The sequence below is a fragment of the Salvia splendens genome, chromosome 6, assembly GCF_004379255.2.
Source record: "Salvia splendens isolate huo1 chromosome 6, SspV2, whole genome shotgun sequence".
NCBI classification, from domain to species: domain Eukaryota; kingdom Viridiplantae; phylum Streptophyta; class Magnoliopsida; order Lamiales; family Lamiaceae; genus Salvia; species Salvia splendens.
In genome coordinates this window covers 12,077,998-12,102,812 of record NC_056037.1, presented here as the reverse complement: position 1 = coordinate 12,102,812, position 24,815 = coordinate 12,077,998, and the positions used below count along the sequence as shown (strand labels likewise).

At 40.2% G+C, this 24,815-nt stretch overlaps 2 protein-coding genes and 2 long non-coding RNA genes across 5 annotated transcripts; 3 read left to right on the top strand and 1 right to left on the bottom strand.

The window, feature by feature from the left end:
- The first annotated feature begins 6 nt into the window (after positions 1-6).
- Positions 7-3,093, top strand: LOC121806654 (cyclic nucleotide-gated ion channel 2-like). Its single transcript, XM_042206771.1, has 8 exons — positions 7-164; positions 236-827; positions 1,023-1,238; positions 1,316-1,623; positions 1,697-1,808; positions 1,895-2,131; positions 2,197-2,283; positions 2,401-3,093. Exons 1-8 carry the CDS (start codon positions 19-21, stop codon positions 2,875-2,877), a joined length of 2,175 nt encoding a protein of 724 aa, XP_042062705.1. The 5' UTR covers positions 7-18; the 3' UTR covers positions 2,878-3,093.
- Positions 3,094-12,092: 8,999 nt separating this feature from the next.
- On the top strand, positions 12,093-14,432 carry LOC121808664. Its single transcript, XR_006052235.1, has 3 exons — positions 12,093-12,676; positions 13,798-13,859; positions 14,389-14,432. It is a non-coding gene; the product is annotated as an uncharacterized LOC121808664 (long non-coding RNA).
- LOC121808663 lies at positions 12,129-13,786 on the bottom strand. The gene is made up of 2 exons (XR_006052234.1): positions 13,080-13,786; positions 12,129-12,988 (listed from the first exon to the last, which is right to left on the bottom strand). It is a non-coding gene; the product is annotated as an uncharacterized LOC121808663 (long non-coding RNA).
- Positions 14,433-17,389: 2,957 nt separating the features above from the next.
- LOC121809300 (protein tipD-like) lies at positions 17,390-24,568 on the top strand. 2 transcript variants are annotated; one of them, XM_042209860.1, is made up of 8 exons: positions 17,390-17,599; positions 18,024-18,290; positions 19,956-20,448; positions 20,616-20,772; positions 22,182-22,226; positions 22,375-22,540; positions 22,849-23,219; positions 24,026-24,568. In XM_042209860.1, exons 2-8 carry the CDS (start codon positions 18,078-18,080, stop codon positions 24,342-24,344), a joined length of 1,764 nt encoding a protein of 587 aa, XP_042065794.1. In that variant the 5' UTR covers positions 17,390-17,599; positions 18,024-18,077; the 3' UTR covers positions 24,345-24,568. The 2 variants fall into 2 exon arrangements, with proteins under 2 accessions (XP_042065794.1, XP_042065793.1); XM_042209859.1 differs by having other exon boundaries at positions 17,390-18,290.
- Positions 24,569-24,815: the final 247 nt, after the last annotated feature.

Genomic DNA, 24,815 nt, shown 5'->3' with positions numbered 1-24,815 from the left:
CAGAACAGAACATGGCCAATGATTCCCATCCATTCATCAACTTTATCATTCCCTACATATTACCACACACCTCCCATCTCCACTTTCATTATCTCTGCTTCTTCTTGCACCATTTTAAATGGTTTCCTACCCTCCAAGATGCCTCTCCCCTTCCCCATCTCAAGGTTCTTCAATTCATTCATTCATTCATTCCCAATTTAATTTATTAATCAGTACTCAACTTTGTTCAGCGCAGGTGGTTTGGAATATTCCGGCGGAAATCTGTCCAGCCCGAAATCGGCGATGAGGACTACCAATTCTCCAGCTCCGGCGAGTGCTACGAATGCACTCAAGTGGGAGTTCCAGTGTTCCACTCGACCAGCTGCGAGAGGGCCGGGCAGTCGGAGTGGGAGGCCTCGGCCGGCTCCTCGCTGCTCCCGATAAAGAACCGGCCGGAGAAGCAGAAGCGGCGTCAGGGGCACGGCGGCGTGCTGGACCCGCGAACGAAGCGCGTGCAGAGGTGGAACAGGGCGTTTCTGCTGGCGCGTGGGATGGCGCTGGCGGTGGACCCCCTCTTCTTCTACGCGCTCTCCATCGGCCGGGGTGGCTCGCCCTGCCTCTACATGGACGGTGGCTTGGCCGCCGCGGTGGCCGTTCTCCGCACGTGCGTCGACGCTGAGCACCTCGGCCACCTCTGGCTGCAGTTCCGCCTCGCCTTCGTGTCACGGGAGTCGCTCGTCATCGGCTGCGGGAAGCTCGTCTGGGACGCACGCGTCATCGCCGCACACTACCTCCGCTCCCTCAAAGGCTTCTGGTTTGATGTCTTTGTCATTCTGCCCCTGCCTCAGGTCATACTAGTATCAATCTTATTTTAATTAAATACTACTAGTAAGATTAGAATTGACAATATTGCAATATAGTAAGAGGCTCTGTGAGATTGTGCTTTGAGTTGGATGTGACAAATTTGGTTTCAGAAATCGTTGTTTTGTGCATACAATGTTCGGCTTCTTAGCCTTAAGCTTTGGTTTTCGATTTTGCCGCAGGCGGCATTTTGGCTACTCGTACCGCGATTGATAAGAAACGAGCAGATAAAGCTGATAATGACCATTCTCCTACTCATCTTCTTGTTCCAGTTCCTCCCTAAGGTTTATCATTGCCTATGTTTGATGAGAAGAATGCAAAAGGTCACAGGGTATATATTTGGTACAATTTGGTGGGGATTTGGCCTTAATCTCATAGCATACTTCATTGCTTCTCATGTGAGTACATATCCATATAAAATTCTCTATAGCTGCTTCAGAAAGGATGTTATACATTCATTGTTTGTATTTTTCAGGTTGCTGGTGGATGCTGGTATGTTCTAGCCATACAGCGTGTGGCATCGTGCCTGAAGAAACGCTGTGATATGAGTAAAACGTGTAACCTGTCGTTGTCCTGCTCGGAGGAGGTTTGCTATCAGATACTGAAATCAGGGCGTATGGACATCCCCTGTGGTGGTAACTCCACCATGAGAAAACCCTTGTGTTTGGATGTAAACGGACCGTTCCAGTATGGGATATACAAGTGGGCTCTCCCCGTCGTCTCCAGCAACTCCATCGCTGTGAAGATCCTGTATCCTATTTTCTGGGGATTGATGACTCTGAGGTGATAATTGAATAGCTCTTGCAACAACATAATTAGCCAGTAGGCTTTGTTGCTAAAGGTGTTTTGATTGCAGCACCTTCGGAAACGACTTGGAGCCCACGAGCCATTGGTTGGAAGTGATGTTCAGTATATGCACCGTCCTCAGTGGCCTCATGTTATTCACCTTGTTAATTGGTAACATTCAGGTAACTGTGCAAATCTATCCTTAGATAATGGTTCGGTTCCCCTTGTTGGATTTCTAACAGACCTATTCAACTTTCATGTACCACAGGTATTTTTGCACGCCGTGATGGCCAAAAAGCGAAAGATGCAACTGAGGATCCGTGACACAGAATGGTGGATGAAGAGGAGACAGCTGCCCTGGGAGCTGAGGCAAAGAGTCCGGCGTTATGAGCACCAAAAATGGGCAACTCTGGGGTGTGATGATGAGATGGAACTCATTCAAGACTTGCCTGAAGGGCTTAGGCGAGACATCAAGCGCTTCCTCTGCCTTGATCTTATTAAAAAGGTAACTTCTTTGACTACAATTGCATTTTCTCAAAGCACTTTACAATTTGATTCATGTTTATTTAGGTACCGATATTCCACAGCTTGGATGACCTGATCCTCGACAACATATGCGACCGTGTTCAACCTCTCGTGTTCTCCAAAAATGAAAAGGTAATGATGTCCTTTCCACGATTTAAATGTTTTTTGGTCATTATCTACCCTATCAAACTGCTCTACTTTTAATAGCAAAAGAGTCTTAAAAAATATTCAACTATCCATCATTTCTAGATCATACGAGAAGGAGACCCGGTGCCACGGATGGTGTTCATTGTCAGCGGCCGTGTGCAGAGCAGCCAAAACCTAAGCCGGGGAGTGGTGGCGACAAGCATGCTAGAGCCCGGAGGCTTCTTTGGGGACGAGCTCATGTCGTGGTGCCTCCGCCGCCCTTTCCTGGACAGACTTCCGGCTTCATCCGCCACATTCACGTGCATCGAGTCCACCGAAGCATTCGCCCTGGAAGCCAAGCATCTGAGATACATAACCGATCACTTTCGCTACAAATTCGCCAACGAGAGGCTGACACGCACCTCCAGGTACTACTCCTCCAACTGGAGGACTTGGGCCGCCGTCAACATCCAGTTGGCTTGGCGGCGCTACATTGACAGAACGCTGAGCTTTCGCTCCACCGGAGATGATAGCGATCGGCTTCTCCGCCAGTATGCCGCCTTCTTTATGTCGATCAGGCCTCACGATCATCTTGAGTGAGACCAACTGCTTCATATCATCACAATATGTTTCATGATGCTTTCTAAATGTTATTCTTTTTTTTGCTTTCAAGAATTGATATTTGTTTCATTCTCGAATTACGAAACCAAGTAGTATTGCTTTGTAAGGATTTCGACTGTATAAATCCGATTGTTCTGGCGTTTATGGATATGGCATTTCGAAATACAATCCAATTGGAGAGTTGGAAAACGAAAATTTTAGCAACGTACTGTACTTCTTAAATCTTGAGATGATGGTATTTTTATTTTTGGAAACAATTCAATTTTAATGAGATAATTCAAAAAAAAAACGTTTAAATTCTAATCCATAATAATGAAAAATAAGTGAGCGAATGGAAGGTACATATATATGTAGGCACATAAATCAGAGAAACTTAATGTTACTAACCAATCGATTATTGTTTGAAATAATTATTCAGAGATTGTGTTATTGACACGGAATGGACACGATATGTAAGATCTTAGATATGAAATAGACACGACAACGTCGACAAAAGAAAGATATTCATAGTTACACATCTTTTAATCATAAATTTGGTCGAATTTTGGGTTGTAATATTAAATTTGGTCAAATTTTGGGTTGTTATTTGATTTTAAAAATTAGTGAACAAAATAATAAATTTTAACATTTTTAAAAATTTCCATCAGAGTTAATATAAGTGCAAATTATCTAATACTCTCTTCGTCCCACAATAAGAATCATATTTCACTTTTTTATCATAAATGGTAAGTAGGTCCCACATTTCACCGTTTATTCCACTCACGTTTTATTATAAGATTAATATATATAAGTGATACCTCATATTCCACTAACTTATTCAATCCACTTTTCTTTACAATTTCTTAAAACTCGTATCATAACTAAATAGAACTCCTATTGCAGAACGGAGGGAATATATCATCTTCAAAATTCTAATGTAATCATGTCAGCAATTTCAAAATTAAAACATATGTGTATTTAATCAACAACATATTACAACTAAAAAATCATAAAAAAAATTAAATTCATATTTTTGACGACTAATGTTTAAAAATAATGGGAAAGACTAAAATTTGCCAAAAACTCATAATTCTTCCACCTATTTTATCTACCAATTATAATTAGATTATACAAGGATTGCTTCCAAAAACTAGTTTTAATGCGATGTATAGTTTTATTCTTTTTATAGTTTTATTTCGTGTGTTAGTTTTATCTCTATTTTATTCTTAATTTCTTATTTTATTTAAGCTCTTGAAATATTACATGTGACAAGTTTTAATGCGATGTATATCAAATTATCAATATCATTGTATTTTATATGTAATCAATATCGATTACTAGAAATCATATTATGAATTTATATCCATTAATAATACTAAAAAAAATACACTCTTCACCTCTGGATTGATTATCAGTACTACTCCGTCCTATTCTAAGCGACACGTTAGAATGTTCCACTTTAAACTCTTTTTCTTTCATTTGGGTTCATTACTATTTAGCAACTTCAGATCTGTCTAACTGATATCTGCTCAAGCTGCAGCTATTTTGGTCTGTTTATGTAGTGCTGCTATGGGAGTGGAGTAGTGGTTTCATGTCTATTATATTTTTCTCCTTGTTTCCCCTCTGCATATATTTGTCCCTCTCTTTCCAGAGGTTCGACTTTTAGGTGGTTCTAGGTCTTGACAATGGAGATATCCGGTTAGACAAGCTTATCCCTTTTCAAAAATAAACCTACAAATATTTTAAATAGAGTGACTGTACCAAATGACCATAACTTTGTATAAATCATGGTATTAAATATGTCCGGTCAATGGATTTTGACCAAATAATAAATGTAACGAGACATTTAATTTTGTGAAATTAAATGATATAGCGTCGATCTACATTTTACGTAGATAAATGTAGTATATTCACTTTCTCAAATCCGATTTCCGGTGAGTGAGAAATAGTGGATTAAAGTTGGGCATAATTAGCTTTTAATTAAAACTGGGAGTTGGAGCTTAGGGAATAATTAACTAGTGTTAATTATCCCACATAGGAGAAGTAACACATCTTTAATGTGTATAAATTAAGTGACTTTATGTTACTTAATAATTATAGTGGACCAAGATGGGTGAAAGAGCCCACACGCGCGCACACACGCGCGCCGCCGCCCGCCTGAGCCCGTGCTCGTGCTCGCGGCCGCGGGCCCGATCCCGATCCCGATCCCGATCATGGACTTGGATCTTGGTCTTTGGGTGGTCTTTGGGCTTGGTGCTTGGCCCAAACTTAATCTTTTTAGACCACCGCAGAGTCAGCAATCCAAGTGGCTTAGTGGCTTGACACGTCGTCAAGCGTGACACAGTCAGAGCTGCCACGTGAGAAAAGCACACGCGAAAGGCACACTCCTGCCACACGCTCGTAACCGTCGGCGGTTACGAATGTGTCATGATGAGCCTTCATGGCTGTTGACCCACAGCAGTGGACTGAGCATCTGCACTACAACATTCACAAGCATCTGCATCATAAGCTCTCTCCCTCTCTGCATTGTGTTTCTGTCGAAGCTCTGCCCTCTCCTCCATCCCGTTCGCCGGAGCTCTGCTGATAGCGGTGCTGCTTCACCAGAGACGTAGCCGTTTTACCTTTGGGGACGACACGCCAAACCAAGAGCACTACCGGGGCGTATCTCGTCTTGCAGGAAGAGGCCTCCTCGACTCGGCTAACAACTGTTTCACGGTTAATCTGTTTCGAATTTCAGTTGTAATTTCATTTAGTTCAGTTTCCATTCTGTATTCCTTCTTTTGGGTTGTATTACGCCCGCTTTTTATCTCTTGTAATCCCCAGAAACCAACAATCGCAAGACGAGATAACTTGCCTTTGAAGGAATTTGGACCATTAAACTGAACTAAAACTTTCGAAACTTTAAACACCTTTGCTGACTGAATCCAACACCGCTGCTGCCACCACAACCGCCGCCATTTCCTCCACCATGGCGAACACTGGACCGGTCAACACTTCATCAATTCCGACGATGATGCCCACTCCTGGGCGCTATCCTTTTTCATCAACAACCCCTTGGGAGTTTGTTAACCCCCTTGGGCCCACTGGTGGATCCACCTCGAGTGGATTGGTTGGTTCCACTTTTAGTGGTTCCTTCGGATCCTTTAATGGATCGAGTGCTGGTGCCTTCGGGTCTCACACGAATGCTGGGGCCTTCGGGTCTCTTGCGGGTGCTAGTCCCTTCGGGGATAGTGCGACCATGGCGGGCTCTATGCCCAACATGAATGGTGGGGGCTCTATGCCCAACCACGTTGTTGGCTCCTTCGGGGGGAAACAGAATTGGTTCCTTCCATGGACCAAGTTTGGCATCTTTGGCACCAAGAATGATGCCACCTGCCGAGAAACCACCCAAGTTTGGAGGATCTGACTTCAAGAGGTGGTACCAAAAGATGTTGTTCTACTTGACGACATTGGGCGTCGCCAACTTCCTCACGGAGAACGAGCCGCCCGTGCCAAGCGACCAAGAGACTAGGCTCGAAGTCATGGCGGACTATGAGGCTTGGAGGAAAGGAGATTATCTTTGTAAAAATTTCATTCTAAGTGCTTTAGATGATAGTTTGTACAATGTATACTCCAATGTAACCACATCTAAACAAATGTGGGAAAGCCTAGAAAAGAAATATAGCATAGATAATGCTGCAGGGACTGAACAAGTTGTAGCATCCAAATTTATGGACTACAAGATGGTCGACTCTCGACCTATCATGGAGCAAGTCCAAGAGCTCCAAATGATCATCCACGCATTAGTGGCTGAAGAGATGACCTTGCCCGACAAATTCCTAAGGTGCACGATCATTGACAAACTTCCTCCCAGTTGGAAGGACTTCAAGAGCTATCTCAAGCACAAGCGAAAGCAGATGACCCTTGAAGACTTGATCGTGAAGTTGCGCATTGAGGCTGATGTACGCAAAAGCGACCAAAAGGCTAAGGGGTTCACCCCACTTGAAGCCAAAGCCAATCTGTTGGAGCAGGGCGGTCCCTCCAACAAATGCCCTCGCCCAAACCGTCCAAATGACAAAGGGAAGGGAAAGCAGCCTTCAAAGAAGTTCGAAGGCGACTGCTACAAATGTGGCAAACAAGGCCACTTTGCTAAAGACTGCCGCAGCAAGAAGAAGAAGCCGGCTGCCCACGTCGTTGAGAAGGAGTTCAAAAACTGGGACGAGAACGACCTCATTGCTGTGGTCACTGAAGAGGTTAACTAACAAGGTTGGCTGGTACATCGACACTGGCGCTACTGCTCATGTCTGCTCAGATAGGAGCAAGTTTGCCTCCTACACTGCTGTTGAAGGAAGGAAGATCAACATGGGGAATCAAGCATCCTCCGAAGTCCTTGGCATCGGAAATGTGATCCTCATGATGACGTCTGGCGTCACAATAGCGTTGAAGGATGTGCTGCATGTCCCGGACATCCGCAAGAACCTAGTGTCAGGATCAATACTAGTTAATAAGAGGTTTAAACTTGTATTTGAGTCTGATAGGTTTGCTTTGTATAAGTTTGGAAAATCCCTCGGAAAAGGTTATGTAACCGATGGGCTTTTCAAACTTAGCGTGACGACTCGCAGTGTTGCTAAGCCTTTGGCTAATAAGAATAAAACATCTACTTCCTCTTACTTGACTGAGTGTTCAAATTTGTGGCATTGTAGATTGGGACATGTAAATTCAAAAGCCATTAAAAGATTAGTAAATTTAGATTTACTAAAGGCTAATGAATTGGATATCCAAGATAAATGTGAAATTTGTCTTGAAGCAAAAATGACTAAGTTGTCGTTTCACTCGGTTGAACGAAGCACAAAACCCCTTGAATTAATTCACACGGACGTATGTGATTTAAAGATGGTGCAAACTAGAGGTGGTAAAAAGTACTTTATCACTTTCATAGATGATTGCACAAGGTATTGCTACATTTATCTTTTAAGAAGTAAAGATGAAGCAATAGAAGCGTTCAAAAATTATAAGAACGAAGTTGAGAATCAACTTGGTTGTAAAATCAAATCAATTCGAAGCGATAGAGGAGGCGAATATGTAGCCCCGTTTGAGGAATTATGCAACGTAGGTGGTATAATCCATCAAACGACTGCACCATATTCACCACAATCTAATGGTGTTGCAGAACGCAAAAATCGAACTCTAAAAGATATGATGAATGCACTGCTTCTGACTTCAGAATTACCACATAACATGTGGGGGGAAGCTGTTTTGACAGCCAACTATATCTTGAATAAGATTCCTCTCAAAGGAAAAGATGTTACTCCTTATGAGCTGTGGAAAGGAAGGAAGTCATTCTACAAATACCTCAAAGTGTGGGGGTGTTTGGCAAAGGTGATGGTTCCTCCGCACAAAGAAGTTACAATCGGACCTAAGACGGTTGATTGCATCTTCATTGGATATGCACTTAATAGTAGTGCATATCGATTTGTTGTTCACAAGTCCGAAATATCGACTATAACAGTAGGGACAACAATTGAGTCAAGGAATGCCGTTTTTCTCGAAAATACATTTCCTTGCAAAGACAAAGAAAAGGTCGTAACCAATTCTGAGACAAGAATTGAAGAAGAAGCCACTAGTTCTAAACCAGTGGAAGAAGAAGCCACTAGTTCTAAATCAGCGGATGCGGAACCTGAATCGCGCAAGCGTGCAAGGCCCGATCCAAATGATACAGCACTAAGACGTGGTAGTAGGGTCAGAACACCAAAAACATTTGTCCTGACTACATTGCTTTTATGTTAGATGAAGAACCGACATCTATAAAAGTAGCATTCGATGGCCCAGATGGGTTACATTGGAGAGAAGCTGTTCAAAGCGAAATTGATTCAATTTTGCTAAACCACACTTGGGTGTTGGTTGATTTGCCCGAAGGTGCTAAACCTTTAGGATGCAAATGGGTCCTTAAAAGAAAGTTTAAGGCCGATGGAACAGTAGATAAGTATAAAGCCCGATTAGTAGTAAAGGGTTTTAAACAAAAGGAAGGACATGACTTCTTCGATACATATTCACCTGTAACAAGGATTACATCTATCCGAGTGCTTCTCGCTATTGATGCATTGCACAATCTTGAGATTCATCAAATGGATGTAAAGACCGCGTTTCTAAATGGTGAATTAGAAGATGAAATATATATGGAGCAACCCGAAGGGTTTGTAGTACCTGGACAAGAGAAAAAGGTATGCAAGCTCGTAAAGTCTCTATATGGATTGAAACAAGCGCCATTGCAGTGGCACTTGAAGTTTGATAATGTGATGTTATCAAATGGGTTTAAAATCAACGAGTGTGACAAATGTGTCTACATCAAGAGCACTAATAACGGTCATGTTATAGTGTGTCTATACGTTGATGATATATTAATCTTGGGTAGTAACACTCAAGTAATTAACGATACAAAGGTCATGTTAAAGAGAAACTTTGACATGAAAGACATGGGTCTAGCCGATGTAATTCTTGGAAAGAAGATTCTAAGAACGTCTGATGGAATCATCTTAACACAATCACATTATGTTGAGAAGATATTGAATAAATTCAAAGCCTATGATGGCGCGCCAGTTAAGACTCCAATTAAACTCGACGTTTACTTGAGCAAGAACAAAGGCGATCCCGTTGCACAAGAAGAGTATGCACGGGTGATCGGATGCATTATGTACTTGACTAATTGCACTCGACCTGACATTGCTTGTGTCGTGAACAAGTTGAGTCGTTACACGAGCAATCCAAGCAAAGAGCATTGGAGAGCTCTTGTGAGGGTTTTGAGATATTTAAAACACACTCAAAATCTTGGGCTACACTTCTCGAGATACCCTCCGGTACTTGAAGGGTACTGTGATGCCAATTGGATATCCGATAATAGAGACTCACTTTCAACAAGTGGATACGTCTTTACTATTGGGGGTGGAGCTGTATCGTGGAAATCCACAAAACAGACATGTATAGCCCGATCAACAATGGAATCGGAGTTCATTGCCTTAGATAAGGCGGGTGAGGAAGCCGAGTGGCTTAAGAACTTCCTTGAAGATATTCCATGTTGGTCTAAGCCAGTGCCACCAGTGTTGATCCACTGCGATAGCCAAGCAGCTATTGGAAGGGCAAACAATGGCTTCTATAATGGTAAGTCTCGACATATACGTCGACGACATAACACCGTGAGACATTTGATCACAACAAGGGTGATTACAATTGACTATGTGAAGTCAATAGATAATCTAGCGGATCCGCTAACCAAAGGGTTAAACAGTGATCAAATGAATAAGTTGCTAGAGGGAATGAGTTTGAAATCCACAAACTAAAGAATTATCATAGTGGTAACCCAACCATGATGACTGGAGATCCCAAGAACTTGGTTCAAAAGGGACAACTAAGCTATGAGAGTTCATGAGAAACACTCAACTATATATATTCCCTAGAGAGCAATAGAGTGTTGGAGAACTTGCCTAGTGGTAAAGGCTAAGTCTATGACTTTTAATGGTTCTTAAGGATCTCAAAGAGATGGAGTTCTCAAAGAGACCAAGTATGGCAAGGTACTTGACTAAGAATCACCTATGTAAGTGCGAAGTGTAGTCGCTTCATAAAACGCACTTATGAATTCAAAGTGGGGTCCAAGACCGCAACAGACACAAAACGTGAGAACGGATGAGGTTGAGGTGTTTAAGCGTTAACACCATTGTCTCGGTGCACGCCGTGGGGGATTAGTTCAAAGCATCGCACTAATAAGCCGTCTGTGTATCCGATGGTATCGACTATGGAAGGTTCAAAGCCAACAACTACCTATCCTTATGCTTATATACCTCTCGAGGGTTGAGCTTGTGTCTGCATGCATATGCATTTGGCTATTTCCACTCATGTGGGGGATTGTAGAAATCATGGTATTAAATATGCCCGGTCAATGAATTTTGACCAAATAATAAATGTGACGAGACATTTAATTTTGTGAAATTAAATGACATAGCGTCGATCTACATTTTACGTAGATAAATGTAGTATATTCACTTTCTCAAATCCGATTTCCGGTGAGTGAGAAATAGTGGATTAAAGTTGGGCATAATTAGTTTTTAATTAAAGCTTGGAGTTGGAGCTTAGGGAATAATTAACTAGTGTTAATTATCCCACATAGGAGAAGTAACACATCTTTAATGTGTATAAATTAAGTGACTTTATGTTACTTAATAATTATAGTGGACCAAGATGGGTGAAAGAGCCCACACGCGCGCCGCCGCCCGCCTGAGCCCGTGCTCGTGCTCGCGGCCGCGGCCGCTGGCCTTGGGCCCGGGCCCGAGCCCGATCTTGGACTTGAATCTTGGCAATTGGTCTTTGGGCTTGGTGCTTGGCCCAAACTTAATCTTTTTTTACCACCGCAGAGTCAGCAATCCAAGTGGCTTAGTGGCTTGACACGTCGTCAAGCGTGGCACAGTCAGAGCTGCCACGTGAGAAAAGCACACGCTCCGCACCCGAAAGACACACTCCTGCCACACGCTCGTAACCATCGGCGGTTACGAATCTGCCATGATGAGCCTTCATGGCTGTTGACCCACAGCAGTGGACTGAGCCTATAAATAGGCTAGCCACTCCATGCTTCTGCACTACAACATTCACAAGCATCTGCATCATAAGCTCTCTCCCTCTCTGCATTGTCTTTCTGTCGAAACTTTGTCCTCTCCTCCATCCCGTTCGCCGGAGCTCTGCTGATAGCGGTGCTGCTTCACCAGAGACGTAGCCGTTTTACCTTTGGGGACGACACGCCAAACCGAGAGCACTACCGGGGCGTATCTCGTCTTGCGGGAAGAGGCCTCCTCGACTCGGCTAACAACTGGTTCACGGTTAATCTGTTTCGAATTTCAGTTGTAATTTCATTTAGTTCAGTTTCCATTCTGTATTCCTTCTTTTGGGTTGTATTACGCTCGCTTTTTATCTCTTGTAATCCCCAAAAACCAACAAACTTTTGCACTTGTTGCACCAGTGATCCATAACAAAAAAAATAGCACCAGAGGGACCTAACAAAATATATAATCACAAACGAGGTTTTTTTTTCGTACGATTACACCCTCAGGCCCTTAAAGGGCTGTAACGACCCGCTAAGAAGATTTTATTAAAAATAATAATGTTGGCATAATTATATATATAAGTGACTTTTTACGTAATTAATTTCGAACTACGATAGAGTGTCGTTTACGATAGAGTGTCGTTGTTGTTGTTTGTGACGTTAACCAAGTATATTAAATATATATATGTATACTAAAAGAATTATGTCCTATAATCAAAATTTTAATGTCCGGTACATCCAACAAAAGTCCAACAAAATTTAATTTATACTTCTTGGGTTCTAAGAAAATAGGGTACTTCAACGCGGACAGCCACGAACTTGAACCGATTATACCTGCACCAAATTAGATACTCAAATAATTAAATAAATAAATAAATAAAATAATAAAATACAAAAAGGCAGATCTTGAGAGGATAATTGTTATCAACAGCATTTATTGCTGCATTAATGGATTGCAGATAGAAATCATCATCCTCTGACAGAATATTTGAAAAATACACGCCACTTGCGTCTCATTCTTGAGAGATACGACACTTGCATCTCATTCTTGCAAGATACACCACTTGCATCTTTTATGTATATGTATGTATATACAAATCTTTTTGTCTCACCCACCTCACAATCAAACTTTCCAAAAAGAATTCCACATAGAACACAGGAGGGAGAGTTGCAGAGTTGCAGGTAATTGTAGAGTCAAGCACTACAATCCAACAAAACTTTATTCCACCTCAAAAGGTAAACCCCAAACCTTCCTTTTCATTCATATATGTACAAGCATGCATATATGTAGTTGGAAGTAGAATCTGCCCAAATGTTAACAATAAACATCAAGATTAACTTGTTTCACCATTAAGTCTTCCCAGTAGACACGATTGTTCAAAATTCACCAAATTTATAAAATAGACAAATTAGTCCTACAACTAATAATAATCACTTAGTTGGAAAACTTATCTCGTGAGTACGTTTCTGTGCTCTTCGGCAGCCCGGAAGTCGACGGTGACAGCCCCCACCCCCCAAATCCATCACTAAAATCGCAGCCTTAAGGACCTACAATTAAAAACACCAAACTCTTAAATTCAGGATTTAATCCTTAAGAATAAAACAAAAGGGGGAAATGATAAAATTGGGCATTACTTACCATTCGGAGTTCGGCGAGAAGGCTGCAGCTGGAGTGGCGCCGGGAAGCTGCTCGGGCAGCACGAGGCGCGGAGGAGGCCGAAGCCACCGCCTGTGCATGCACAGTGGCGGCGGCAGCGGCAGATCCGGGAGAGAAAGAGGGAGCCGATGGAGAGAAAGGAGGGGGAGAGGAAGGAGGCGACGGAGGCGGATCCGCGGCGGAGGCGGCGGCAGATCGGGAGAGAGAGGGCGGCGGCGTGAGGCTGGAGAGGAAGAAAGAAAAAGAAGGGCTAGTTTTTCTAATTTGGGGATTTCAATTTTGACATAAAGGAGAGAGAGAAACTTTGACGTTATGACTGTTCTCAATTTTGTTTGAATATGTATTTTCAAATCTTTGAATAATGTACTCCAATTTGTACAAGGCCGATGAATGTTAGGGAGTAAATGTTTACTCTTTTATTTTCCTTATTATTAGTCTTAGGTAGTTGGGCCACTTTTTAGTATTGGGCCTCTAAAATAGTATTCTTCGACTACAAATGTTTTAAGATATTTTAGGTCAGCTAATTAAATATTTTTTCCCCGAGCTGAGGCTGATACGAGTTTTAGTGTACGAGAATCCAGAAATTTCCTTAAGAAGAGACCAAGAATAATTTGAGCACACACACGTAGGATGCATGCATCGTTTTAAATTAAGTTATTTTGCAAAGTCTAATTTTAGCATATCATATTATTTTAAAAAGGATGAACTTTGCACCTCGTTTGTGGTTGAAGCAGAAGGTGATTGAGGAGTTAAGCATTTGAGGTGAGCTTTCTTATACTAAAAATACAAATCGTATTTTATGCAAACACGATTCGTGATTTTTAAAGATGTTGTCTTGCCATAAATGTTTTTGTATGATGTCTATCTGATTGGCTAAGGCAAAGTGAATTATGAATGATGATATAAGTCGAATTCGGGTCCCAGTGAGGGTGATGTCCCCGCTCGGACTAGTGTACACGGGATACCTCTGACATGTTGGCCAGAGAAGGTGACCGTGGAGGGTGGCCACCTTTCCGGCACAAGGATACCTCTGACATGATGGGCAGAGAAGGTGACCGCGCGAGAACACCATCTCGACGGCACAATGTGATCAGATATGGCTAAGTACTGGAAAAAGGGGCTGCAGCCCAATGTGAATATTTTTAGTAAGCTCGGGTCCTTTTCAATAACACCCTGAGTGTTACTGTGATGATGGATTGGCAATATTTTCAAATGTATATGTGTAATTTTCGGCAATGTGTTCACTGAGTACTTTTTGTACTCAGCCCTGCATATATTTCTAAATGTGCAGGTTGAGCAGCGAAGTGGTGGAGGAAGTGCTATTGAGACAAGACATTTAATTCAGTCAGATTTTGACTCTTGGAGGTTCATGTCTTCATATATGGAACCTCGTTCATTTGCTTCCGTTGTGCATCTTAAAAGACTCAAGTCTATTTTGTTCAAAACTCTGATATTTTGAAATTTTTACAAACAATTACTCGAGTTTTCATCATCGAATATCTTTTTTTCTATGTATCAGCACTTGATTAGTCATGTCTCGCAACCAATGTTTGATTTTATTTCCCCTAAATTATTTTCCCGCTTCTTATACCCCCACCCCTAGTCACGGTTCCCCGACTATGCTATCCTTAGCAAGTGCGGTCGTGACAAGGGCATTCTCATCAAATTAACACTCCATGCTGACACCGCCCTGCCATGTAGCCTCCTTGATTCTCTATATCTCTGACATCTTTCTTTCTCTCTCTAAAATTTATTCATATAAATAATATAATACCCCTTTATTTCCCTTTATTTTTTCAATTCAAGGCTTAAACATAAACCCGCATCCCTCCCTTTAAAACTCTCGATATTCCACGTAGGCAGCTCAATCAACGTCCATAAATCTGCCGCGTGGCTGACGGGGATCGGTATCCTCAACGTGAGCTCTACCTTTTTCACCCAATCCATTTACTTTATTTTTAATATTATTTTTTTTAGATGTATCATTAAATATTGTAATCGAAATTTAGGAAAAAAATACATCTATATTTAGTTATTAGTATAAATTATAATAACGAGTTTGATGAACAATTATGAAAATGTCCAATATATATTGTTGGACGTGCTGAATCTTATTACTTATAATCTATTATTTATTTGATATTAGAAAGATATTGCATTTGCGTATTATTATTACCGCATTCAATATTTATTTTGTATACTTTGATATTATGTGTGGATTTACTTGCCTTTTTTCCATGTTCCTTTATTGTGAAATACATTTTTCAAAAATCAAAATCATAGTATATATTTTCAAATATTGTGATATTCAACTAATGATATGTTCTTATATTCTTTCTTGATATTGAGTGTGATATGTATGATTAAATAATGCTACTCTTGTAGAATGTAATTATTGTTTTTTTTACAAAAATGAATTCAATATAAACAAAACAATGTGGAATTAACCAACGCAATTCGACCATTACAAAAGGCATCCTTTTTAAATACATGAGGCAATTCAGAAAAAATTGAATTTTAGTACTATAATTTAATATTCCATTTTCAAATATTAGTATAGAATTAATTAAAATTAACCAAACTTCTTGCTTCAAGTACTCCATATTCAACTGTTGTGTTTGGCATCAAAGAAAATACGAAACCAGACAAATGGTAGTTATTTTTATCTGATTTCATTTAATAACATTATTCATAATTTCTTGGTTTGATCAATATGGATGAACATTTGTTTGATTTGAGTGAAATCAAATGAATAGAAAGAGATAAATATTCACAAAAACTCATGGGAAATCTGCACCAAATATAATGATTTGACAAAACTCTGCAAGTATGCAGAGTAGGTTTGCGAGTTTCATGATGATCAGACAAAAATGCCCTTCAACCTATTTGAGTATTTTCATCCGAAAAATGACTAAAAATACTTCATTTGTGATTGTATATTTTGTTAGGCTCCTCTAGTGCTATTTTTTTTTTTTGTTAGAGCATCTCCTATGGCGCCCCTCCGGTAGGACGTCCGGTCGGACACCGGGAAGGGCGACGGGACGTCCGCCGTTGGGAGGTCGGAGGTCGGATACGGACGTCCCGTGAGGACGTCGGGTGTCCTCGGACATCCCGGCGACGGGCGGGCGGACGTCCGCCACTGTGGCTTCAACTCGGACGTCCGGTCGGACGTCCCGTTTTTATTTTTTATTTTTTTTTGAAACTCTATATATACGGCTCGTTGAATTTTATTTCATTCGCACCACTTGCGTTAATAACAAGCATCCCACGATGATCCTTGAAGCTGTAGCTGACTACCGGTTGTGGATATGGCATGCTTATTTTGGAGTCGCCGGGTCCAACAACGACATCAACGTTCTCCAGTCGTCGCCCCTGTTCAACGATCAGTGCAATGGCGTTGGTCCCGCCATCAGTTTCGTCGCCAACGGCAACCAGCATAATATGGGGTACTATTTGGCAGATGGGATATACCCAAACTGGCCTGTCTTTGTGAAGTCAATCAAGCATGCGACCGGACAAAAGAAGACATACTTTGCGAGCCGTCAGGAAGCAGCGCGCAAGGATGTGGAGCGGGCATTTGGTGTGCTCCAGAGTCGGTGGGCGGTAGTGAAGGGTCCTGCACGGCAGTGGTATATTCCCAACATCGGCGATGTCATGTACGCATGTATCATAATGCACAACATGATTGTCGAAAATGAAGCTGCGGAACTGACTCAGTGGACCAATGAAGATGATACGGGTGCAGGTCCAAGTCACGGCGTGGCCACCGCGAATGTGAATATGGGGGTACCTCATGGAGAGGTCGAGCGGCTGCGTGCATTTGCCGACATGCGGCAAACAGATGCCCATATTCGACTTCAGCAGGATATTATCGAAGAGGTTTGGACTCGGAGGGGTTGACGTGATAATGTATGAATTTTTTTTTATTAGTGTGTAATTTTTTTTTCGAATCATGTATGTTTTTTCCGATAAAGTTGTTAATTTTTCCCGTTCGTATTCTCGGTCAAATTTTATTTCCGTAAACGTAAATTGTTTTATTTGTGAATTAATGATTTTTTTTATTGCGGGATGTCCTAGTGGGAAGGGCGATGGGAAGGGCGGATATGCATGGGATGTCCTAGTGATGTGGCAGTGGGGTGGGATGTCCTAGTGACGTGACAGGAGGTGTTTTTGGGATGTCCTAGTGGATGTCCGAGTGGGATGTCCGCCCACTGGAGATGCTCTTAGGGTCACTAGTTGCAAAAGTTTGGGTCAATTCACTCTTTTAAATAAGCCCAAATAGCCATAGGTTTTTTCGCTTTCTATTCTTCATCCGCCATTGCCAAGCCTTTGTCTCTGCGACATAATTCACCTTCCCTCTAATTCCATTTCCGGCTAAACACTCTCCTTAATCCAATTCTTCCTCGTCGACCGCCGTCTATCGCATCTCACTTAACTCGCTCCGCTGGCACCTCTCGCCGTCTGCGCGTCTCCATCCATCGCCAACACGCAGCCGCCGCCTAGTATGCCATTATCTCTCTATCTTCTTAACTACGTTATTTATTATCGACAACCAAATTTAAAGATCTAAATCCAAAAAAGGCTGTTTCAATCCATTTTGAAACCGCTAAAACTCGTTTTTTTTTGCTGTTATCATTTCCGCGCTATCAACTTTCCAGTAAAAGAGTGAAAATTTGTCAGCAAGATTTGAAAAGAACTGAGACGGAAAGTGCCAATATTGCAATTTCTTCCGATTATTCAGGAACAATCGCAAAACTCAAAGGTCGGATAGGGAAAATGTTTTAATAGGAATCCCCAATCACTCATACATGTCATTTTTTTGTTTTCTTCTAAATCTGAATCCTACCTACAAATCCTCCAAATTGAATATCAAACTGTATTCTCCCACTCACTCAATTCTCTCACTGGCTTTATCCGAGAATCCAGAGATACACTAAAACAGAAACCAAACAAAGAATCATAATCGCCTTAATCGAGAGTATGGATGGGTATCCCCTTCTGAAGAAGCCCAAAATCGAGCCACAAGAAACAGCGCAAAAACTCTGGCAAGATGAAGAAGACGAGGAAAACAATGATGAAGAAATGAACGAGCAAATCAGAAATGAGCAGGAAGAAGCGATTGTGGCCCTGATAGAACATCGCACCAAAGAAGTTGACCACTTGCGCCAGCGCATTACTTACTACAAGGCTCAGGTTTTCCTTTGTTCCTCTAACGTTTTCAAGAGTATGATATTGTGGATGTTCGCAAAAGATTAGTACTTTATTAGTAGTTTCCATTGGACTGATTTGTACATCAAAGGATAACGAAATATGTAGAAAATGTAATGTAGGTAAAGAACATACTGTTTCTAGTTATGAACTTTACAGTTACATGTGCATGGAATAAGTTGTATTGCAGCCTTAGAAAAATTGAGATATATGATACATAAAATTGATTTAGATCACCTCACTGCCATTCTGGGATATGATTAAAAATCATTGTTTGGTTTCGGTTGAGCTTGCAGAGTCGGATTTGACAATGTGGTAGGAGTTGATATGCTTTTTTCTTTTTGTGGAAAGAGTAGTTAAGAATTTGGATTGATCTTAGGTCCACTTTTGACTTTGCAATTGCATTGTTCATGGTTTAACTCATCTCATATTGTTGGTTAGTTGGGAAATTAGTTATTTCTACACACTGAAACATTTTGGACAATGAAAATAAAATGTACGTGGATTTTGAAGGAGGTATGTTCGTTTCTCTGGAACTTTAATGATACCATGGCCTTATTGAGGTGTATTCTTGATTGCTGTTAAAAATATTAAATGATGATATCTTCAAATAGCTTAACTTTTTTAAGAGATTGCATTCAACTTATATACTTCTCTCACTGCGCCAGATTTATAGAAATTATCAATCCACCTGGCAAGCTTCAGTATTATGTAGCTTGCCTGAGTGTGAGAAGGATTCCTCAGGGTGAGTTTTTTTAAAGACTCCAGCTTAAGTTTTCAAAAGAGACTTCCATTCAACAGTAGGTCTGGATTAATGTTGAACTCACTAACTCACTCTCACTGTACAATGGTTTAAGTGGGATAGTAACTTGAATTTTACCATTTCAACACATGTTTCTCAATGTTTTCTGTATGGTTACTTGAATACATCTCTGCTTACATAGGATGCATTCGATCTGATTCTGATACCTCCTGTGGCAGACTGGATTTAATGCGGCTATGTTTATTACTAGATGGCATATTCTGCTAAAGTGGATTATGTTTAGATTTTGTTTTGCTTTTTCGTTGATAAAACATAATCCCTCCGTCCCACCATAACAAGGCGCTTCTTTTAAGCACTTGTTTTGGGAAAATGATGGAGTATTTAATACAATAGTAGTTAAAGTGGAGAGAGAGTAAAGTAAGATAGAGAATAATGTAGAGAAGACTTACATAGTTCCATTATCATCGCTGTTATTATTATAAAAGTGAAAAAGGTAAAATTGGAGGGGTTTTCCGAGGAACATGTTACTTACTGCAGCATAATACTCCTCCAATCCCTAACCAAAATGTTTCGAATTCAATGTGTTCATTGTGTTGAGACTTGAGAGCCACTAACACCTTGAACCGAACCAACTTTCCTATTCATTCTGACCCTAATGGACCTTCACACTGCTTGAAGTTGAACTCTTTATATAACTTGGCCTTGTTGCGAATGTAGCTAAACACAATTTAACAAGAACAGATCAAGCACTTGGGACTCTATCCAACACAACCCCCCTCTTTTTGCAAGTTTGTAGTAGTACTATATTTGTCTATGTTGTTCTACAATAGCTCTTTTACCATGAAGTAGAATTCGTTGACTAATATCCCTATAAATTGTGCATGCAGCTTGATGAAGCAGAGAGGAAGCTAGAGGATACCCAAAATAAATTGGCGCGTCATCGAGGACAGAAGACCTCAAATGCTTCAAAAAAATTAACTAATGGAAGGAAAGAGCTAGATGTTGAAAGATCTAAGAGTCCTTTGACGGTTCCCGAAAGTTCTCAAAAACAGTCTCAACGCCAGGATGACGTGAAGCCCTCTGGAGATAATCTGAATGTTACCAGAAGACCATCCAGCCCTCCATATAGAAACGAAGGTTCCTCTCCTGACCAAACTCGGTCAAGACCACAAATTCTAATTCCTTCTGTGGCTCCAAACATTTCCCAACGCAAGACAAAGGAATCTGCAAACAAGCATCCCAGTAATTCTGCATCACTGCTCACTTTACCAACACCAACTTTTGTCAATACCCCTGCTAAGTCCAAGGGAGAAAAAGCTTCTAAAATATCATCTGAGCTGGATTCCGCAACACAACCAAAAAGTACAAAGAGGAAGCATGGTTTGTCTTCTCTGCTGAATCCTCTTGCATTGATCAATTCTCATGCTCTGTATGCTTTTTCTTTTGAAATTGGTTTCCCTAGTGGTTAATTGATTTTGAGCTATCATTAGATAATTTTCATATTTTTATAATAATCTTGTTCTTCTGACTATTTCTGTAAATTACAGAGGAGACTGAACATAAAGATCTAATCAAGTTGATTGGCAAAAGCTCTTCACCTGTCACCGTACGCTGTCAGCATGGGACACTTTTACCTAGTCAACACAAAAGAAAGCAAAGAACTCTTGTTCTCTGTCCAACAAATGATCAATTATTTGCTACCAGGTAATTGAGTGCCCTATTTAGTATGAGAATTATTAGAATTATCAAGTAGGGAAAAATGTAGCATGTATGCTTTTATACTTTAAACGCTTTAGCCAGGAAGGATATAGGATGATGTTAATTTCCATGCGTATGCTCTTGTCATCTCTTCTTGAATTAATGTTCACAGATATTTGCATAATTTTTTTCTATGGTTTATAGATCCTAAATTTTAATGATTAAATAATTATGTGCCGTATTTTTGTTGTTTGAATGTTGAGAGTTCTAGTTCAAGTTAATATATCATATACTATATCACTTTGCTGGCTATATACCTAATTTAGTGTATCTTGGTATATTTTGGGGTCCACATAGAGTATATGAACTAAACCAAATTGCTCATTTGATTTTAGAATGTTACGTGATCACAAACAATGTTATCAAATAGCGGATATGGCGGCGCCATGGCGCTATGGCATGACGTTCTATGGTGGAAATGCCATAGCAACATGGCGCTGTCATAGCACCGCCATATCCGCCATTTGACAACATTGCGTGTGTACTGCATTTAGGAATGGGGCATTATGCAAGAAACATGGATGTTAGAGCTGTATTTTATGCTTTATTAATTGTTTTAAGAGTTTTAGATGTTATATTTTTGTTATTTTCCAATTTTTGAATTATGTATAAATAATAAGTATTATTTTATTTATTTAATTATTGACTGCCATATCCGCCATACTAATACGCCATATCCCTATGGCGGTTTTTAGGCGAACCGCCATAAGCCTCCATACGAGATTGATAACACTGATCACAAAATATTCTGGTATTTTACTCTTTTTCCCTGAGTTACTTGTAACGACATCATCGAGCGAGCCAAGTTAATCCTTTATTTCATTTTCTTTTATTGTTAAACCTCATTGATCTGATACAAATGTACTCCACAATTACTTTTTTTTTCGTTTAATGCGTTTTACTGTTCAAACAGTTCAATATCATGTACTCCCTTCGTTCCACAGTAATAGAGGCATTTCATTTTGAGCACTCGTTTTGAAAAAATGATAATAAATTGTTAAAGTAGAGAAATAGTAGAGTAAGATAGAGAATAGGGTAGATAATACTCTTCTCTACACTATTCTCTATCTTACTTTACTCTCTCTACTTTAACTATTTATTGTCATTTTTCCAAAACGAGTGCTCAAAATGAAATGCCTCTATTACTGTGTAACGGAGGGAGTAACATTTTTTTTTCGGTGGCATGAGCATGATCATTGCTTGTTTTTCACATGCTCTGGGCATTTCATAATAGCAAAAAATTTGGCTTGTCATTTTTTTTGGGCTGCATAGTTTTGAAAGGTGGCATACATTATAGTAGAATGTATCCCTTACAACCTCTGTAGTTTTAACCTCGTTAGTCAATGCTTTTGCAGTGCCTTGGATGGAGTAGTCAACCTGTGGCAAGTACAAAACCGAGGGTCTGTATTTTATGTTTGAAATTTGTTTGCACTTTATTTTGTATTTGCTTCAGAATTTCCTATCCTTTTATGCTCTTGTAAACAATGTGATTGACTAGCTTGAGTTTTTTAAATTGACTTTTTTTTCTTTTATTTAACAAAATTGCAGTTCTAGTGCAAGTCTTTTGAGTAGTACTGATTGTCTATCTGACAAGCAAAGGAGATGGCCAGAAGATATAGCATGGCATCCTCTTGGATTAAAACTTTTTTCAGTTTATAGTACAGATGGTGGTGATTCTCAGATATCAATTTTAAATCTAAACAAGGGAAAAGAGGTAGCATCTTAATTCAAATTTATTGTAGTTTGTATTTGATACAAATCTTGCTAGTATACTTTTTTCTGCTGGAAGCTGTTTTTTTATGTTCAGTGTTCGTCTTATTTCATCCCACTATTTTCATTTTCATTGTCATTTTCATTTTCATTTTGTATAGTGTACGTATATCTTTAATTTTGCTATTATGTTATCTTGCTTGCTGACCATGAATGGGCTGCAAGAGACCTGTAACTGTTTTCACATGACGTTGTATGGAAGTCTGAATTTTTGATTGATTCTAACCTTATTTTAAAAATTATAATTGACAGAGAACACGTGTGCACTTTCTTGAAGACAAGCCCCACACTAAGGGCATTATCAACAGCATTGCATTCATGCCATGGGACAATAAATTGTTCGTAACTGGTGGAAGTGATCATGGTGTCGTTCTTTGGACTGAGAAAGCCGAAGAAGACTCATGGACACCTAAAACATTGCACAAATCTTTTCACTCCTCTGCCGTGATGGGGATTGCTGGAATGCAGCAAAAAAAGATTGTGATGTCTGTTGGTGCAGACAAGCGGATTATCGGGTATGATGTGACAACTTCCAAAGCAGATTATAAACATCAGATAGAAAGCAAATGCATGAGTGTTCTACCAAATCCATGCGACTTCAACCTCTTTATGGTTCAAACGGGGTAAGTTTATGCCTTATAGAGTTCCTTCCACATTTCAGTAATCCATTTCATCAGTAACTTGATATGTTGTCTATCTGTATTGACTCCATTCATATACCTACAATCTTGGTAATTTTAAGGTCATCATCTACTTTTAAGGGGTAAGGGTACTTCAGATCTTACTCTCAGACAATTGGATTAGTTCAACTCAGTCATGCTGTATAAACTTTGTAGATCTCTATCTGACAGTCATTGATAAGGAGTGATTCAAGATTAGCCCTTTACTTTAGTGATTCAAATATGCCTACAGAAAGTTTGGACACTGTTCTACATGAAAATGCTGATGGGCTTGTGTGGATTTTAATTTTCTGACCTTGTAAGTGAAAGTTGTTAGGGTGCAAACAAATCCATGCATATAGGCTTTTAATCATACGGTGTCAAAGTACTGCTCCAGTGGTAAGGATGAGAACTTGCCAGAGGTCTGCTAGGTAATTGTTTAGGCAAAAGTCAATTTTGCAGGTGAAGAAATAGGTAAAAATTACAGAAAAACTACACTCAGTTTTCAAATTTTGATCAGAATTGCTTGAAATTTAAATTTTGCAAGCCATATTCTGGACATTTTTCCAGAATTAAGTGATAAACATGGAAACTTTAGCACTTGAAAGTCTGACACTAGCTTTTTTGCTCAAGCAATTTTTGACAGTCAACCACATCAAAGGCAATAATGATTTTACTTAGTTATTCTTTTGCTAATGTCAAAATAGGAAGTCTATTTGGCTCTGGTTTATTTGACCCTGCTAATGTGACTGAGCATTTCACATGGACAGGACTCCGGAGAGACAGCTTAGACTGTTTGACATCAGATTGAGGCGAACGGAGATTCATGACTTTGGGTGGTCTCAAGAGCGCAGTGATTCACAGTCGGCTCTTGTTAATCAGGCTTGGTCTCCGGATGGTTTGTACATAACATCTGGGTCAGCTGACCCTGTAATCCATGTCTTTGACATCAGATACAATGCTCGCAAACCATCCCAGTCAATACGAGCTCATCACAAACGAGTTTTCAAAGCAGCATGGCACCATACCCTCCCTCTCCTCATCTCCATATCTTCAGACTTGAACATTGGGTTGCACAAAATCATCTGAGCAAATGAAATACAACCTGTTCAACGATGCTTAGACATGGTGAAGTGTTGTATGTGCGTGTTATTTTAGGCCGTGACTGTTCCTCTTAAATGTGATGCTGGGCATGTTTGTCTCACTCATTTTGTTTAGGTTTTAACCCAAAGCCAAGTTAAAAGGGCTTGGCAGTGGTGCCAATTTTTGTACAAATATTACGTGAGAATGGAATAGGTATAATTGAACAATCATTTTGCAAGCTACAAGTCGGTTCAAAGCCTCACAACTCATCTGGTATTACACTTTCCTTCTCAAGGAGAGTCTATCCCTAATCCTTAAACTCGCCATGTTATCTTATGGATTTGATTATTCTCTTTTTATTTATGTTCTTTCCAAACAAGTCTAATAGCTTGATATTTACATTTACTCTTAAACTCCATCAATATTACTCCTGGATGATCAACAAATCGAAGATAGATATGTGGCTTGTTGTGGGGG